Source organism: Stenella coeruleoalba, assembly GCF_951394435.1.
Source record: "Stenella coeruleoalba genome assembly, chromosome: 11".
Lineage (NCBI taxonomy): Eukaryota > Metazoa > Chordata > Mammalia > Artiodactyla > Delphinidae > Stenella > Stenella coeruleoalba.
Genome location: NC_137157.1, coordinates 73,974,036 through 73,994,508, shown reverse-complemented (window position 1 = coordinate 73,994,508; position 20,473 = coordinate 73,974,036). Strand labels below are relative to the sequence as shown.

The window sequence follows — 20,473 nt, the reverse complement described above, 5'->3', positions numbered from 1 at the left end:
ATAAAATTGCCAACACTCAACCACTCTGAGCTACAAAAATGACAATTTAATATAGCTCAACATAACAGCATGATCTTCCTTAATGTAAGCATTGCACATCCATCAATGCATCCTCAGATTGCATTAGCTTTTTAGCAGTTATGCAACACCATACCATCATATTAGGTTTGAGGCCAAGCAAATCCCACAGGTCATTTTCCCATCAACTGTTGGGCTTGTACAATGAATTTTACAGAATATTATAATGCAGGAATTTACTTACCTGCCACTTACTAGTTTTGTTATTCTTAAAAATGTATTTGGCTCTCTTAGAGAACCAAGGTAGCCTTAATCATATAGTGTTTACTATGTACCAGTCATGGTCCAGTGGTTAGTTTAATCCTCATAACTACTGTGTGAGCTAGAATCATTAGCATAATTCCCCACATTTCAGATGAGGAAACAGTCACTAAGAGGTCAAGTGTACTCCCTTAACCACTGTATACCATACTGGCTCTCAATGTAAAGAAACTGACTTTCTCAAATGATTTGGTGGGGATTTAGTAATATATACAGTGTATTTCATTTTTTTCACCCCTTTCCTTTATCCAGCTAGTTCAATTAGATGCTATATACAATGGATTTTACCTACAAAATGCTGTCTCTGCATCTGACACTTCCTTTTCTATTCTTCCAGACTATTCTCTAGTTCTTAACACTTTTAATTTTTTTGAAATGCTGTCTATTGAAATTGTCTCTTAACTGGTATCTCCCCATCTTCGTCCATCTTTTCCCTACCCCCTCTATATGATTCTGGGTCCTATTTATCATCATATTCTCAATTTCTACTTTGTTTTTATACCAATTTTGCATATTATTCCCTCTTATACATTCTACCCCTTTGAAGAGAAAAAAATAAATAAGTAAAATATTCTGTTTTCTGATTTATTTTAATATTATGCCATTTTACCTAAATAGTAGGCTTCTTCTCTTACTTGTTTTTCATCCAAAGTCAAGCTGAAGAAGATATGAATAAAGACCCAAAGATCAATTTATAGAATTTCTTTCTATTAATAAAACCAGAATGTGAAGGTTGGAGTCAGATAAGGATTCTGCAAATTAGGAACTATAGAGCCAAATGGCCTGGGTTGAAATCCCCATTCTATTATTTACAACTGGCTAACTTTGGTCAAGTCACTTAAGCTTTCTGTTCTTTAATTTCTTCATGTGTAAAATAAGGATGCAAATGGCATCTACCTCTTAAGGTTGCTGTGCAAACTAAATTAGTCAGTATTCTAAAGGGCTTAGAACAAGAGTCATTATTATTATGAAAAACACTGTATATTAAATAAGAAACTTACATCTCATTGCTTAGGCAATAAGAAAGCCTCATCATTAAGGATTTTCGTTGGCCAAGATGCCTGGTTCTATACATTATGGATATTTATCTCAGTTCCTTTAACAGTCCCCAAAATTCAACATCCATTTATTATAATCTCTAGAATGTGAGCATAAAGGAAACATACCTCAACATAATAAAGGGCATATATGAAAATATATGAAAATTCCATATATGAAAATCCCACAGCTAATATCATACTCAACAGTATAAATCTATAAGAATTTCCTCTAAGACAAGGCTGCCCACTCTCACCAGTTTTATTCAACATTGTATTGGAAGTCCTAGACATAGCAATTACACAAGAAAAAATAAAAGAAATCCAAATTGGTAAGGAAGAAGTAAAACTGTCACTGTTTGCAGTTGAAATGATATTATCCACAGAAAAACCTAAAGCAGCCACCATAAAACTAGTAGAGCTCATCAATGAATTTGGTAACTTTGCAGGATACAAATATACAGAAATCTGTTGCATTTCTGTATACTATCTATGAAATACCAGGAAGATAATCCCATTTATCATTGCATCAATAAGAATAAAATAACTAGGAATAAACCTACCCGAGGAGGAAAAAGACCTGTATCCCAAAAACTGTAAGATGCTGATGAAAAAAACTGAAGATGACATAAACAGATGGAAAGGTATACCATGTTCTTGGACTGGAAGATGTGAGATATAAATATATATATATACACACACACACATATATACAAAATGGCATATTACCCATAAAAAAGAATGAAATTTTACATTTGCAACAACATGAATGGACTTGGAGGGTATTATGCTAAGTGAAATAAGACAGAGAACGACAAATACTGGATGATATTATTTATACATGGAATCTAAAAAATACAACAAACTAGTGAGTATAACAAAAAGGAAACATACTCACAGATATAAAGAACAAAACTAGTGGTTCCCAATGGGGAGAGGAAAGTGGGGAGGGGCAATACAGGCGGAGGGGACTAAGAGGTAAAAACTATTATGTATAAAACAAGCTAGAAAGATATACTATACAACACAGGGGATATAGCCAATACTTTATAATAACTATAAATGGAGTACAACCCTTAAAATTTGTGAATCAGTATATTGTACACCTGAAACATATTACACATCAACTATACTGCAATAAAAATAAATAAATAAAATTATTAACCATGAAAAAAGTAATTCTGCCTCCTTGCTCTTACTCCATTACACAAAGTATTTGTATTAGGAAACTGAGTTTCTACTTTATTTTCAAATAACAAGTTATTAACTGTCAAAAAGCAGGTGATAATTGATATCACTTTTAAAACACTTTAAAGCAATATTTTATAAAATCAGCAGTTGACCTCAAAAAGTGAGACTAAACCCACAAACTTCAATTATGTAAGAATTGGATCACATTAAATTTATGTAAGACTGAGGAGAATACAAATTCAAGGGTAGATTATTCCACAGAAAGATCATAAATGAGCTAAACATTAAGGATTATTAAGAACAAAACACAAAGATTGCTTTCATCAAATTAAAATGAAATAAAATAAAAAAGGAATTCAATCTTTGGGTTGAAGGACTTCCCTGGTGGTGCAGAGGTTGAGAATCTGCCTGCCAATGCAGGGGACATGGGTTTGAGCCCTTGTCCGGGAAGATCCCACAAACCGTGAAGCAACTAAGCCCATGTGCCACAATACTGAGCCTGAGATCTAGAGCCTGCAAGCCACAACTACTGAGCCTGTGTGCCACAACTACAGAAGCCCGCATGCCTAGAGGCAGTGCTCCACAACAAGAGAAGCCACCACAATGAGAAGTCCACGCACCACAACACAGAGTAGTCCCTGCTCGCCCCAACTAGAGAAAGCCTGCGAGCAGAAACAAAGACACAATGCAGCCAAAAATAAATAAATAAAAATAAATAAATCTATAAGAAAATTACTAAAATAACTAAAAACAGGAAAGTATCATCTTGATCACATTATAACTTATACCATATCTTCCAGCACAATTTTTTTAATTCAAATTCTTACCTCTCTCCATTCTTTATTTCCAACTCCTTGTACATACAAGACACAAACTACAAAAGATGAAAAAATAAATATATCTAAACGTTTTTTATAAATATCAGATATAAGTGTATCCAATTTATTTTTCAGCTGTACAAAAGCTATATTAAAATTAGTTCCTAGCCTTACTCTGGCATGAAAATTGCTAATAAATCATCACATGATGAAAATTTTTTATAAAAAAGCAAGAAACAATATCAGGTCTTTAGAACTTAGCATGTATAGAGCTAGGCACAAAAAAAAAATAACAATTATTTGCTAATGTCTTCAATTGCATTATGCTACAGATATAGATAAAAAAATCTTTTAACTAAGGTTAAACAGTTTGAAATATTTCAGTATGTTACCAGTCATAAGTCAAGCTCTTCCTAGGATACTTATAATGCTCAAAACCATCATAGGAAGGATATCTGGAGCAAATCATATGCCACATTTAATATTTGCAACTCCTATCCTCAATGTTTGTAAACAAGTAAGAAATCCTATGAACCACAAAAGGAAGTTGCAAAAAAGGGAGATTAAGAGTTTGGGGTAAAGATTAATTTATAAAAATATCCCACCCACTTGTCAATGGGCCCCAGGAATTTTTAATACCCACAAAGTTTAATGCCTTTTCTCCAGTGACTACCTCAAGAATTCTTCTGTCAACTGACAAAACCTCTCTCCTGTAGTTAAACCACACAGGTTCACACATTTGTAGAGATGGAGAGCTGCTGGATATCAGCTTCTAAATATTACAAGATTTGGACTCACTACTTGATTTATACATTATTTCTGTTGTTTTCTAATTTAAACTGTCTCATTTTACAATTTATCTCCAATTTTCAATATATATAATTAGGAATCAAAAACTTCAGCTCATTCAAGATATTATATAATTCACTTGGTTGTACATGCCTTTATATACTGCATTTATTCACAAAAAAAGGAAAATGATTACTCTGACTTGATCATAAAATTATGGCCCATTACAGTTGTCTTTCAAAGATAATTTCTACCATATGGCTATACAATGAGGTTTAATTTCAAAGTGAACTGTCCTACATTGCAGTCATCTGCATTGTCATCTTATTCTCAAAATGCTAAGCAATTCCCTCTCTTTAGCCAGAGTACTGCCCAGGTAGATGAGAATGCAGGGCCTAAGACTATACTCCATCTTGCTTTCTAGGCTTCAAAACAAATATTTAAATAAGAACTATGATTTTCAAACAAGTTTTTGAAAAATCAAGTAAAATAAGTAGACTATTTCAAAAAGCAAGTAATAGGGCTTCCCTGGTGGCGCAGTGGTTGAGAGTCCGCCTGCCGATGCAGGGGACACGGGTTCGTGCCCCGGTCCGGGAAGATCCCACATGCCGTGGAGCGGCTGGGCCCGTGAGCCATGGCCGCTGAGCCTGCGCGTCTGGAGCCTGTGCTCCACAACGGGAGAGGCCGCAGCTGTGAGAGGCCCATGTACCGGAAAAAAAAAAAAAAAGCAAGTAATAGATACTTACTTGGATCAGATTTAGAAAATGTGTCCCTGTCAAGAAGATTTCTGTTGAATAAAAGAGAAAATGTTAGATGAATATAATACCAAAATATTTATATAAATATATATATACATGAATGATGACTTGAAAGTTCCAAAAGTTACATTTGTGCTTCATATTCATCCTCCATTAATTGGTAATCATTTATAATAGTTAAATTACATTTTTATGTTTAATACTTATAATAAAAATCTCATGTTTACCCTGTTGTATTCTTTCACCAGGACTACCACTCATGTGCATTTATCTGTACCGTGCTTGTTATTTGAAAGGCTTTTTTTCATATCAACCTGATAGCCTTTCATATTTCAGGTTCTTAAAAGTTACTCCTTCTATGGAATCACTATACACTGAGAAAATAAAAACACAGTCAACAGAACAGCACAGACAAAAAAAAAAAAAAAAATGGGATTACACCTTCAAATATTCCCAGAAAGAAACTATCAGACATGTTTATATTTGGAATTAAGTCAAAGACCACTAGTCAGAAATCATATTAAAATAATCCTTCTGTCCCCTAAGCAGACACTATGACTCCAGCAATGACTGGCAAACAGTAAATTTCAAACATTTCCATTTGAGAATATACTATGTTATATATTTATAAAGGTAGCTCTCCGCTCACATGGAAATTCTCCAGCCTTTCCTATGTGTCTAGTTTTGCTCATTAAGTGTCCTAAAAAATGTAATTCAGCTCTTTCAGAGTTCACTAAAGTCGAGGAGAGATGACAGTGCAAATATTGCAGTGTGCTTGGGACTCAAAAACTATGTTATACACATTTAAAAGCAAATAATGTGATTTCGGTGCCTTATTTATCTTAAAAAAAATAAAAACCTTACAATCTTTAACCATAAATACAAAATAATGGATTTCTATCAACAATAAAGATAAATATTCTTAATCATAGACTTTACTTGCCACATTATTTCTTCTAGCAATTATGATCCATAACATACAGTAGGTAAGGTCAAAAACAAACAAACAAACAAAAAACCTTAGACCCTTTATAATATGAGGGGGAAAAAACTCCATAAACTCTTCATAACTTAGTCCCTGAACTTTGCAGTTTAGCTTTCCCATTGCTGTTTGACAATAAATTTCAGCTATAATTTGATCATATGAATAAAATAGAATAAACTATCTCTGACTAGATTTAATTCCCCAAAGACTACTATACTCAAAGTTATATGATTTTACAAGTTTGTAAAAGGCAAATATTCTTACATGATAAGAATCACTGCAAAAGACCAGTGATTATCAAAATGCATCATAAAGTTAGGACTGATGACAGGAATGCAAGATTTTTTCCTCCCTAATATCCCATTAGAAACAAAGCACTTTCACATTAAGTTAAAAGAGAGGTATTATTGTGAAGACTATTGTATAAAAAAAAAGAAAAGAAGCTGAGGGTCAGAGAAACTGACTAAATGAATAAGACCACACAGCCCAGTACAGAATATTCCAATGAAGTCAACCTTTTGAATCTGATTTCCCTGTTCTTTACAAAATGCTACATCGTCTGGAGAAGTCAGGGAGAAACAACTTGTTTTCCTGACTGTTGGAAATGTAGAAGGCCTCCCATTATACCTACTCGTTGAGCCACTGGAGTATGACATAAAATAAATTCTTGTTTATAGACTAATGTGAAGAGAGATGCCGCCTATGCTATGAACAAAGAGAACTAGGATAGGAGGCCTGTACTTTCTGTACTTAGTCACAGAAAAATTTTTTTGTTTTCTATATAAAGCACTTTAAAAAAACACACACACACCACCCCTCACCAGCTTTTATATAGGAAGGTTACTCTTCCCTCCATGAGGTTGTCTTTTGCTCGAGTTAGGATGCCTTTAACATTATGCCTACAATTTTATAATGGAATGTTGAACTTGAACATTATAAAAATCCTGAACAGGTCTTTCTATTCTATAAACCTTGATGAAGCTAAACAAGGAAGAGAGCAAATTCCTGAAAAGAAATTATGGAGAAATACAGTGCATTAGTCAGAAAACTTACCTGAAGAAATAACCTAATCAAAAAGTTAATCTGTGAATTGCATGATTTGCTCTAGTAACCACTCATCTCAAATTCCAATTAAAATGTCTGGACTTAAGAGTATGATTGAAATATCATAACTAAAGCTAAAGCGCAATCAATTAAACTCTAACCTGTATGAAGAAGTACTAGGTTAATGGAAGAGGCATATTTTGCATGAAGCCTGCAATAGGAGTAGATAAGGAAGAAGTTAGTAACACCTTTCCAGGACCATCCAGGAGAAAAGGTTCCCTGACTTCACCCTTTATAATTCAATCGTCATTGATATTAATCTCTTAAAACAGACAAATGCATCAAGCTACCTTCCCTTGATGACAATAGTCAATTAGCTCATCCGACAACGCTGCTTACTCTGATTTTATGCTCAACAAGCCACCTTCCAATTTTAAGATGGCTTCTCATATAGTTATTAGCACAGAACTGTGCTTAGTGGCCAAGATGAATATTACAGTTTTCTTGACCATTATAGTTTTTATACTCAACTGGCATTCCAAGACCCATACTGAACAGCCAGTTAATCTCTTAAAATGACATCTCAGACTTGTCTTTCTCTAACAGGAAAATTGCAATTCCATTTAAACTTCAGAGCAATTCTGCAAGTATTTTTCGAGAAAATATTCTATGCCCAAGACCTAACTAAGCACTAACTAATTAAACATGTTCTCAAATCTCAAGATGCCTGAACTTTACTAAGAGGACAAACTCAGAAATCAATAGCAATATTGGATGGTATATAAAATAACAGTTTATTATGGGGAGAAGGAAGAGTAAAATAGAGTAAAATTAATTCAACTACAAATAAAAAACATCAGGTACAATAGTTAGCTCTTAACCAAATTATTTTTTTAAATATACTAGAAAAAAAACAATTTATAGGTATGTCTATATAACAAAAACAGTCTAAACAAATGTATATCTTGAAATAATTGCCTTATTTTTTTAAGGTTAAGTATCCTTTTCTGTTACAATTATATAATGAGAGTTTATTAGTGGAAAACTAAAACTTCTAATTATTCACATGTAAAATGAGCATAACAACACCATCTATTAAGGTAAAGGATATTTGTAAGTGAGTTAACCTACAAGTTGTAGGCCTGCTCCTAATTCTTTCCAACTCAGTAAATGAAATAAGCTAATAAGTATTGTTCTTAGTGTAGTAAATATTGAATTTTTTGATTCCTTTAAAAGAGAAGCAAATATTATTATCCTAACACAGATGCATTTTGAAAAAGAAATTCTACTTGTATATATTATGAATTCTAAAGTTAATAGTTCCACAGTAAAGACAATTTTACTATTTGTGAATTTTTAAAGTGCTAATTTTAAAAAAGCACACAATATATTTGTTTTAGGGAATAAATCTTCAAACTGAAGGTATGAAGTGAATTCCAAAAAGCTACTTGTGGCCAGCAGAACTTAGACAACATGTAACGAGGCTCCACTGCTGTACCTGAGTGGAATTGTTCTATTTAATTTTTAATAAGAACAAAAATATAGCTTATAAATAGAGCCAAATAAAAAAACTGTTCTATTTAATTTTCCATATGAACAAAAATATACCTATGAATAGAGCCAAACAATGCTTTATCATTTTACAAACACAGTCCAGCATAAATTTTCTACATGTGGACAGAGAACCACGTCTCTGCATAAATATAACTGCCTCTGAGAACTGTTCTGTATCTATAAACAGGATGACTCTGGGTTTAATTAAAATTTAGGAAATTATTATAGGACTTTTATTTACCTGTTATTCAACTTAGTCTCAGGATCAACTGACCACCTGCAAGGTCTTTACTAAATATTTGTTAGGCAACCACAGAACCTAGTTGGCAAATAAGCAAAGGTCTGTACGAATGAACGGTTTTAGTATCAAATCAAAAGCATCACCTTTTTCACTTTAGGTATGATGAGGTGTTTTATTATGGAAAAAAGAGTAGAAGAGGAAGGTGGCATATTAGACCTTTGCCCTAATAAGTAACTCATTAACTGAATAAAACCTGAGTGAGGAAATTATAAACATGCCCCATGTCACTGGGTCATGTCTAGGCCCTTACCTTGGGCATTATATTGTCTTAAGGACTGGAATTAAGAAGTTCTTGGCATGCATATATATATATATAAAATATATATATTATATATTTAATGCATATAACACACAAAATGGTTTTCTGAGTTTTTTAAATAATGACAGGGAAATCAAGACTTGTTTTGAGCAACTGAAAGGAAATTCATCGAATCTTTGGAAGTCACTTGAATGCAATATTTAATTCTCTATGACTCATTTATGCATTATTTTTATTCTTTGATCAAATATTATAGCTGGAAATTTAGCATGCAAATTTAAGGAAAAAAATATTTTCCTGAACCTAAAACTTCTACGGCAAATAGAAACACTGTACTGAAAAAGTAAAACTTTAGAAATGAAACAAATCAAGTATTTTGAAACTGAAGCTTACTAAAAAGCCAGAATTAGCTAGAATCTAAGACACCAAGTAATTCTAAAGGGTAGGATCATTGGAAAGTACTTAACAAGTTTATCAGCTTTCAAGAAAATAAGAATAGACATTCAGGTTTGAAGTTGTACAAATAGACTAAAATTTCAGCTCAGCAGCAGCCACCTTTCATAGTCTGAGCATACAAGTAGAACTTTATCGTGTATGATATATATTACTCAATGAAAACTAGTAATAAAATAAACTTTATTTTTCAGTTTTTGCTGAAAATGGTTGTTTTAAAGTATTTATTAGTACTGTTGAGCTGAAAAGGTCAGTAATAAAATATACAGTTTCAACCTTTGCCTGGGTTGAATTTGGTATATATACTAAAAGAATTTGAGGGGAAGATAATTAATGGTGAAAATTTTTCTGTATTCACCTATGATTGATATTCTTGAAATTTACTTAAAGGAAACTCAGGGCTTTTCACAATCTGACATGTCAGAGCTCTGTTTGCCTGAGCTAAGGTAAACAGAAGAACCCTTTGGTTTGAAGTAATATGTAGGGTTAACTCAGGGTGATACAAGCTTTTAGAAAAAAAGATGGGTTTGACAAAACCCAATCCCTGATTTCAGCCAAAGAAGAGAAACATTTGTGTTAAAAATGGGAAGGATAAAAGAAACTGAGAACAGAATATGAGTCTTCTTAAAAACCTAAAACTTATGTACAAAACTAATTTCATTATATTTTCTGCAGTCTTGTAGCCTCTTCATTTCCTATCTCAGTAAGTGGCAACAATGGAAGGCAGAATTATGGCCCCCCAAACATAACAGGTCTTAATCTCTGGGTCCTATTAATGTGACCCTTATTTAGGGGAAAAAAGGTCTGTGCAGATGTGATTAAATTATTGATTCTGTGATGAGGCATTTATCCTGGATTATCTGGGTGGGCCCTAAATGCAATCAATCACATATCCTAATAAGAAGAAGGCAGAGGGAGATTTGACACAGAGAGAGTGATATGAACAGAGCAGAGAGAGATGTGTGGGCTCTAGCCTTGAAGACCCAAATGATGCAGCTACAAGCCAAGGCATGCCAGCAGCCACAAGAAGCTGGAAAAGAGCAAGGAATGACTTCTACACCAGAACCCCCAGAGGGAAAGCAGTCCTACCAACATCTTGGTTTCAGCCAAGTGACACTCTATTTACACTTCTGGCCTCCAGAACTGTAAGAAAAAATTTCTGTGGTTTTAACTCAACAAGTTTGTGATAATTTGTTACAACAGCTACAGGAAACTAATACAGCAACAGGGTTCAACCCATCTTTCTTCCAAGCAAGACTCCAATCATCCTTCCCCTCCATCTCCTTCTGCTAATGCTTCCCCCACCTTGGCTTCTGCTTCCAAGTCCCAACTGCATCCCAGACCTTAGAGCTAGCTCTTAACTGGTCTTCCTGCCTCCTGTCTCCCAGTTCATTCACCAAGATGTCTCCAAGAGAAAGTTCTCTACAGTAAAACCTAACCAAATGGCTCCCCTGCATAAAACCCATTACCAACAAAAACTCCAAACTCCTTAAAATAATACTACATACCTGCCACATTCTGATCCCGGCTTTATCTCTAGCTGCACTTCTATCCATATTCCATATCACAGACTCTGTTCCAGACATTTCAGATTTTTTACAGTCCTTTAGTCTAAAATTGCCTCATATTTCTGTACTATTATTTTACCCTGTCCCTAAAATTTCCTCAGCAACCTCATTTCCGCTGGGAAATGTGAATTCCTCTTTCAGCCTTTCCTCATTGGTGTCCCCCGAGAAGGTAGAAATGATTATTCCCTCCGTCTACTCCATCATACCCAACATGAACCTATGTCACAAATTCCTCACTTACTATTTATTTACTTAGCTGGGTGCCAGGCACTGTGCTGAACACTTTTTTTTAATATTTAAAATTGTATTCAAAATTTTGCAATCTTCATACTTAAAAACTGGCAGGCCTTACCTCTTATAGGGGCATGGCTAATGCTACCACTTGCTTCTTTTTTTTGTGCTGAGCACTTTATTTATTTATTTCAACAACTTTATTGGAGTATAATTGCTTTATAATGGTGTGTTAGTTTCTGTTTTATAACAAAGTGAATCCGTTAAACATATACACATATCCCCATATCTCTTCCCTCTTGCGTCTCCCTCCCTCCCACATTCCCTATCCCACCACTCTAGGTGGTAACGAAGAACCGAGCTGATCTTCCTGTGCTATGCAGTTGCTTCCCACTAGCTATCTATTTTACATTTAGTAGTGTATATGTGTCCATGCCACTCTCTCACTTTGTCCCAGCTTACCCTTTCCCCTCCTCGTATCCTCAAGTCCATTCTCTAGTAGGTCTGTGTCTTTATTCCCGTCTTGCCCCTAGGTTCTTCATGACCACTTTTTTTGTTGTTTTTTAGATTCCATATATGTGTGTTAGCATACGGTATTTGTTTTTCTCTTTCTGACTTACTTCACTCTGTATGACAGACTCTAGGTCTATCCACCTGACTACAAATAACTCAATTTCGGTTCTTTTTATGGCTGAGAAATATTCCATTGTATATATGTGCCACATCTTCTTTATCCATTCATCTGTTGATGGACACTTAGGTTGCTTCCATGTCCTGGCTATTGTAAACAGAGCTGCAATGAACATTGTGGTACATGACTCTTTTTGAATTATGGTTTTCTCAGGGTATATGCCCAGTAGTGGGATTGCTGGGTATGTGGTAGTTCTATTTTTAGTTTTTTAAGGAACCTCCATACTGTTCTCCATAGTCGCTGTATCAATTTACATTCCCACAAACAGTGCAAGAGGATTCCTTTTTCTCCACACCCTCTCCAGCATTAATTGTTTCTAGATTTTTTGATCTACATTTTTTGCTCTACATTGCCATTCTGACCAGTGTGAGATGATATCTCATTGTACTTTTGATTTGCATTTCTCTAATGATTAATGATGTTGAGCATTCTTTCATATGTTTGTTAGCAATCTGTATATCTTCTTTGGAGAAATGTCTATTTAGGTCTTCTGCCCATTTTTGGATTGGGTTATTTGTTTTTTTGATATTGAGCTGCATGAGCTGCTTGTAAATTTTGGAGATTAATCCTTTGTCCATTGCTTCATTTGCAAATATTTTCTCCCATTCTGAGTGTTGTCTTTTGGTCTTGTTTATGGTTTCCTTTGCTGTGCAAAAGCTTTGAAGTTTCATTAGGTCCCATTTGTTTATTTTTGTTTTTATTTCCATTTCTCTAGGAGGTGGGTCAAAAAGGATCTTGCTGTGATTTATGTCATAGAGTGTTCTGCCTATGTTTTCCTCTAAGAGTTTTATAGTGTCTGGCCTTACATTTAGGTCTTTAATCCATTTTGAGTTTATTTTTGTGTATGGTGTTAGGGAGTGTTCTAATTTCACTCTTTTACATGTAGCTGTCCAGTTTTCCAAGAACCACTTATTGAAGAGGCTGTCTTTTCTCACTGTATATTCTTTCCTCCTTTATCAAAGATAAGGTGACCATATGTGCATAGGTTTATCTCTGGGATTTGTATCCTGTTCCATTGATCTATATTTCTGTTTTTGTGCCAGTACCATACTCTCTTAATTACTGTAGCTTTGTAGTATAGTCTGAAGTCCGGGAGCCTGATTCCTCCACCTCCATTTTTCTTTCTCAAGATTGCTTTGGCTATTTGGGGTCTTTTGTATTTCCATACAAATTGTGAAATTTTTTGCTCTAGTTCTGTGAAAAATGCCAGTGGTAGTTTGATAGGGATTGCACTGAATCTGTAGATTGCTTTGGGTAGTAGAGTCATTTCACAATGTTGATTCTTCCAATCCAAGAACATGGTATGAGCACTTTAAATAAATCATTTTATTTAATCTTCACCATAATCCTAATAAGTAGCAATTATTTTCCAAATCCATTTTCCAGGTGAGATAGTAAAATTCAGAGAGGTTAAATAATGTGGAAAAAGTTGCAAGAATAATAAATGCTTAAGGTGCATTTTTGTAAATTTTTGACTGATTTATAATTTTGATTTTGACTTTCAAATTTTGTATTGGTTATATTATTTGTCCATATTATTAAGTATAAAATGAAATGAACTGCAAACAGTATTATCATACCACTCATCATTGCTTTCCAAGCTCTAGCCAATAAATTATAAAATGAAAATAAGACACACTACAGGAAAGAGGAAAATTATCATTATGTGCAAAAGATTTAATTTTGTACCCAGAAAAAAGTAAGATAATTAATTAATAAAATCTTTCAAAATTAACAGGATAATTCAGTAAAGTGGTTAGAGGCATGATGAATACATAAAGGTCAGTAATATTCCTGAGTACCAATTGTTAACAACTGTCCTATCCACTTTGGACTTTTTGGTAGTTATCTGTTGCCTTCAATTGCTGAAGTATGTGAGTGCTGTGCAATTCTCTTACACTATCACTTCACTCCCAAATGCTGTTACCATGAAAGCAAGTCTCAGACCAAATTCTGCCAAAGGCACATACATTAATAAGTGGGACTCAAAACAGTCACACAATATGCTCTATGTTTAATCAAGTTCCAACTCTCTGTGCTTTCAGGCATTCAGAACAGCAGCCTAAGGCAGATGTGACAATCTTCTGTTGACAAGATTCATCTAACCTCTGGTCAAATCATGGTAGAGAATCCTCTAAACATTCTGTGCCCATGACCCAAGGAGTCCCTAAGTTTAGGGCACCACTCCAAAAGGCATAATCACAGGATTCTCTAGGTTCATATGCCCTGTTCATTTGTGCAATATTTCTAGCCAATCTGCATATATATTTTTTAATAACAATTTTACTCAGATATAATTCCCAGACCATACAATTCACCCTTTAAAAATGTACAATTCAGTGGTTTATAGTATATTCAAAGAGTTATGCAATCATCACCACTATCTAATTTTAGAACATTTTCACCACCACCCCCTACAAAAACTCTACCCATTAGTAGTCACTCTCAATTCCACCTCCTCCAACCCTTGATAACCACCAATATACTTTCTGTCTCTATGCATTTGCCCATTCTGCATATTTCATATAAATGGAATTACACAATATATGGCCTTTTGTGACTAGTTTCTTTTACCTAGCATAATGTTTTTAAGGTTCATCCATGTTATGGCAAGTATCAGTATCTTTACTTTTTATATCCAAATAATATTCCATTGTATGGATATATCCCATTTTGTTCATTAAATGATACACATTTGGGTTGTTTCCACTTTTGGCTATCATCCATAATGCTGCCTTAAACATCTGCATATAGGTTTTTGTGTGAACATAGAATTTCAGTTCTCTTGGATATATACCTAGAAGTGGAATTTCTGGCACATATAATAACACTATTTTTAACATTTTGAGAAACTGCCAAACTATTTTTCAAAGTAGTTGCACCATGTTACATTCCTACCAACAATGTATGAAGGTTCCAATTTCTCCACATCCTCTCTAGTACTTATTACTGTCTTTTTTATTATAACCATCTAGTGGTGTAAAGTGGTCAATTCACATATCTGATCACCATACGCATCACTAGTTAAAAAAAAAAAGTCATTTCTGACATACACAGTAATTACAAAACCCTCTGGTGCTGATCAAGGATAAAAATCATAGAATAGTTTCAGAGTAGGCATTTCTTAAGTGTGGGCTCTCAGACTTCAAATACTAACACAGTACATCCTAAATATGTAAGATACTGATTAAGATACTTCAGATTTAACACTACAATCTAACACAAACATCTAAATCACACTGCCTCTGTTGAAATATTTTAAAATTTACATGAAGTTCATCCTCAGTAGTAAGCAATGACATGAAAATTAAATAAATAAGAATGTCCTATGACATAGATAAATATTAGCTGCATGAATTAAGACTCATTTAGTTGTAAGTGACACAAAACAGGGAAATTTATAATGAAAGTATGGAGATGTTTTATGGAGGTAACTTAAGAACATAACTGACCCAATGGAAAGAACTAAAACAAGGACAAACCCCCAAAGACCTGGTAAATCAGCAGAGACCAGCACCACAAGGCAATAAGCAAGGCTACAGGGACAATAGGCAGCAAGACCACATGCCAGGCCCTGCAGCAAAAGGGCATTACTGAGCAGATAAAGATAGGAGAATAGGAGGACTGAAGCTCACCACCCCCCACAAACACACCAAAAATACATTTACATGTAGAACAATTCACATGGAAAACTAACTGGAAACTGGCAGAACTCCTATACAACCAAAGCTATAAGAAAGATTTCCACATAACAAGGTAGGAAGAAAAAAAGGATAAAGTTGGGACCTCTGGCCCTGAGAGGAATGTGAAAGGAAGAGAAGGTCCACATGGTGGACTCTCACTTGGGGAGCAAGCAGGTCGAGCCACAAATTGGCTATCCCAGTCCTGGGGCCCTTCAGGGAGGAGACAAGCTCCCCTGGCTGCTGGAAGAAACACTGGGACAGATAGAAGAGCTAGAAAAGCCTAGACTCTACTCACAAAGAGTGTACCTGTGCTGACTGCTCAATGATCAGGGCAGAGAGGGCTTTACACTGGTGGCCACCACCTTGCCATACTCCCCAATCCAAGTGAGAAGAACACTCCAGCTCTGCTCATTCCACACCACAGCTTGGCATGAGATCTGAGACAGCCCTGAGAAAAGACTCAGTCTAGCTATGGAGAAAGAACCCAGAGGCCTAGGTGTAGTGTGGTGTGGTCCTGGTGGGGTGGCAGCAGCCACTGTGGGCCTAGGGTGTGATCCTAGTGGGGTGCCAATGGCCATTGTCAGCACTTGCTGAGACACCACAACCCTCACACTGTGGTCCTTCTTCAAGCCAAGAGAGTGCTCTGGCCTTACCCATTCCAAGCCACAGCTTCACACTGGATCTTTGGCAGAAAAGTCCTGGGAGAAGACTGCCACAGTGGCAGCCCAGATATCTGGTAGCAGCGTGGCCACCTCAATTCCTGCAGCCACAATGCCCTGACGCCCAACCCCAGCCCAGCAAATACTCTAGACCCACCCACTCCATGCTATAGACTTGTACTAGATCAAGGAAAAACACAATAAGAGAAGAGACATGACTTTGGGTTCCATCTGAGCAGAGCTGCAGATGTCTACGTACCACATCAGACCTTGGTGAGGGTGAGTGCATGGGCCTCACTTGCTTCAGCAATCCCTTCCTTTGTTACAGGACAGGCACTCAAGGTTAATAAAGTCTGACCAGCCTGACCCTCAGGGCTTCTACTCCAACAACTGAAGAGCACACCCCACCTCTGACAGGGCAGTGACAGGAAGCAGAGAGGAAGTCCCACCTCACATGCTACACTGGCTCTAGATCCTCCAACACCAGCCACACATCCTATAGAGTTGACAGTGGCCAGCACACCCTGAGGAAAGACATGGCTGGCATCCATATCAAAACCAGGCATCACACCAAAGGCACTGAACACACACAGTCTACACAGGGATGCTCCTACATAAAAACACCCTTTCAAGACCATGATAGATAACTGTTTCTCCTAAATTCACAGAGACAGAGAAAGTTAAGTAAAATGAAAAGTCAGAGAAGCTACTCTCAATTGAAACAGCAAAAGAAAACCCCTGAAAAAAACAATGAAACAGAGATAATCAGTCCACCAGATAATGAGTTCAAAAACTTAGTAATAAAAATGCTAACTGAATTAAGAAAGATTATTGATGTAAAGGAAGATAATTTTAACAAGGAACTAGAAACTATAAAGATGACTCAATCAAAAATAGATACTTCAATTTCTGAGATAAGAAGCAATGAATAGCCAACTAAATGACACAGAAGAGTTTAAAAGCGATTTGGAAGACAGAATAATGGAAATCACACAATGAGAACAGAAAATAGAAAGACAAACGAAGAAAATCAAGAGCAACATACAAGATCTATGGAATAATATAAAACAGGCCAACCTACACATAATAGGGGTTCCAGAAGGAGAAGAGAGAGCAAAAGCAATCAAAAATGTATGTGAATTAATTATGGCTGAAAACTTCCCAAACCTAAAGGAAACAGATATCCAGGTCCAGGAACCACAGAGGGTCACAAACCAGAAGGTCCCAAACCAGAAGAACCCAAACAGACCCATACCAAGACATATAATTAAAACTGCAAAAGTTAAAATAGAGAATTATAAAGGAATCAAGAGAAAACCACTCATATACAAGGGAACCCCCATAAGGCAATCAGCTGATTTCTCTACAGAAACGTGGCAGGCCAAGAGGGAGTGGCACAATATAGTCAAAGTCCTGAAAAGGAAAAGCCTGCAACCTAGGATATTCTACCCAACAAGATTATCATTTAGAAAAGAAGGAGAGAGAAAGAATTCTCAGAGAAGCAAAAACTAAAAGAATTCAGCAATACTAAACATACCCTAAAAGAAATGTTGAACGGTCTTCTCTAAATGGAAAGAACTAAGAATCTATAAGAAAGGGAAAATCCCAACAGGAAGGGGCAAGTACATAATAGGAATTAGAGGGCACAGGGAGGGAAGGGAAGCTGGGACGAAGTGAGAGAGTAGCATTGACATATATACACTACCACATGTAAAATGGATGGCTAGTGAGAAGCTGCTGCATAGCACAAGGAGATCAACTCAATGCTTTGTGATAATCTAGAAGGATGGGATAGGGAGGGTAGGAGGGAGGCTCAAGAGGGAGGAGATATGGGGATATATGTATACATATAGCTGATTCACTTTGTTATACAGCAGAAACTAACACAATATTGTAAAGCAGTTATACTCCAATAAAGATGTGAAAAAAAATAAACCAGTACATAGATTAAAAAAAAAACAAAATAAAAATTGTAAAAGCAACTATAGCTACAATAAACAGAAAAGGGATAAGCGAAGATGTAAAATATGACATCAAAAACAAGAAATATGGAGAAGTGGAGTAAAAAATGTAGATATTTTAGAATGTGTTTGAACTTAAATGATTATCAGTTTAAAGCAAATACATATAATTATAGGTCAAGATATATGAACCCTATGGTAACCACAAATCAAAAACCTACAACAGATTCACAAAAACCAAAAAGAAAGGAACTCAATCATACTACAAAAGAAAATCATGAAACCACAATGGGAAAAACAAAAAGAAGAGGAAATGAACGAAGAACAAAAAACAACTGGAAAACAAAAAATAAAAATGGCAATAAGTACATACCTATCAATAATTACTTTAAGTGTCAATGGACTAAATGCTCCAAACAAAAAAACACAGTGTCTTATTAGATAAATAAATTTTAAAAGAACCTGCAATATGCTACCTACAAGAAATTCACTTCAGTGCAAAAGACACACACAGAATGAAAGTGACGTGATAGACAAAGGTATTTAATGAAGTGGAAATGAAAGAAAGCAGAAATAGCAATACTTATATCAAACAAAGAAGACTTTGAAATAAACACCCTAAAGAGAGACATTATTATAATTATATTATATTATAGACTTTGAAATAAATACCCTAAAGAGAGACATTATTATAATTATATTATATTTATTATATTATATTATAAAAAGCATTATATTATGATAAAAAGATTGATAGAAGAAGAGAAAATGACACTCATTAACATATATGCACCCAGTACAGAAGCACCTAAATATATAAAGCAAATACTAACAGACATAAAGGAGAAATCAACAATAATACAATAAGAGTAGGAGATTTAACCCCACTGACATCAGTGGACAGATCATCAAGATAAAAAATCAGTCAGGCAACAGAGGTCCTAAATCATGCAGTAGACTGGTTGGACTTAATGATATCTATAGGATATTACATCCAAAAAAAGCAGAACACACATTCTTGTCAAGCATGTATGGAACATTCTCCAGTACAGACCATATACTAGGTCACAAAACAAGCCTCATCAAGTTTAAAAGAATAGAAATATCAAGCCTCATTTCTGACCACAATGGTATGAAACTAGATATCAACTATAGAAAGAAAAATGGGAAAAGAACAAACACATGGAGACTAAACAACATGCTACTAAAAAAAAAAATCAATGGGTCAATGATGAAGTCAAAAAAGAAATCAGAAAATGCCTAGAGACAAATGAAATGAAAACACTACTTTACAAAATCTATGGAATGTAGCAAAAGCAGTTCTAAGAGGGAAGTTCACAGTGATACAGGCCTTCTTCAAGAAACAAGAAAAATCTCAAATAAACAACCTAACCTACCACCTAAAAGAATTAGAAAAAGAAGAACAAGCACAAAGTCAGCAGAAGAAAAGAAATAATAAAGATCAGAGAGGAAATAAATGAAATAGAGATTAAAAAAAAAAACATAGAAAAGATCAATAAAACCAAGAGCTGGTTTTTTGAAAAGATAAAAAAAACAAAACTGACAGATCTCTAGCCAGGCTCACCAAGAAGAAAGGGAGGATGCAAATTTTGAAAAAATAAGAAATGAAAGAGGAAAATAGTAACCAATACCACAAAAATACAAAAAAAAAGAAAGACGAGAACACTATGAATAGCTATATGCCAACAAAATGAACAACCTAGAAGAAATGGACAAATTTCTAGAAATATACAGCCTGCCAAGACTGAGTCAAGAAGAAAGAAACAATTTGAACAGACCAATCACTAGAAGTGAAATAGAATCTTTAATTAACAAAACAAAAGAAAACAAACAAACAAAACTCCCTGCAAACAAAAATCCAGGACCAGATAGCTTCACTGGGGACTTATACCAAACATATAAGGAAGCATTATACCTATCTTTCTCAAACCATCCCAAAAAATTGAAGAGGAAAGAATACTCCCAAATTCATTCTACAAGGCCACCATTACCATGACACCAAAACAAAACAAAGCCACTACAAAAAAAGAAAATTACAGGCCAATATTTTTGATGAATATAGATGTAAAAATCCTCAAAAAATTAGCAAACCAAATACAATACATAAAAAGCATCATACACCATGATCAAG

At 35.0% G+C, this 20,473-nt stretch overlaps 1 protein-coding gene across 1 annotated transcript in view; it reads right to left on the bottom strand.

Annotated features, from left to right (window-relative positions):
* Positions 1-2,887: 2,887 nt before the first annotated feature.
* Positions 2,888-20,473, bottom strand: part of LOC307193752 (copine-8-like) — a 51,115-nt gene continuing 33,529 nt past the window's right edge. The window contains exons 2-3 of the mRNA XM_079936162.1: positions 4,921-4,961; positions 2,888-3,441 (exon numbers count right to left, since the gene is read on the bottom strand). Coding sequence (XP_079792288.1) covers positions 3,383-3,441; positions 4,921-4,961 — 100 coding nt within the window. The 3' untranslated portion in view covers positions 2,888-3,382. The remainder of the gene's footprint in view (positions 3,442-4,920; positions 4,962-20,473) is intronic.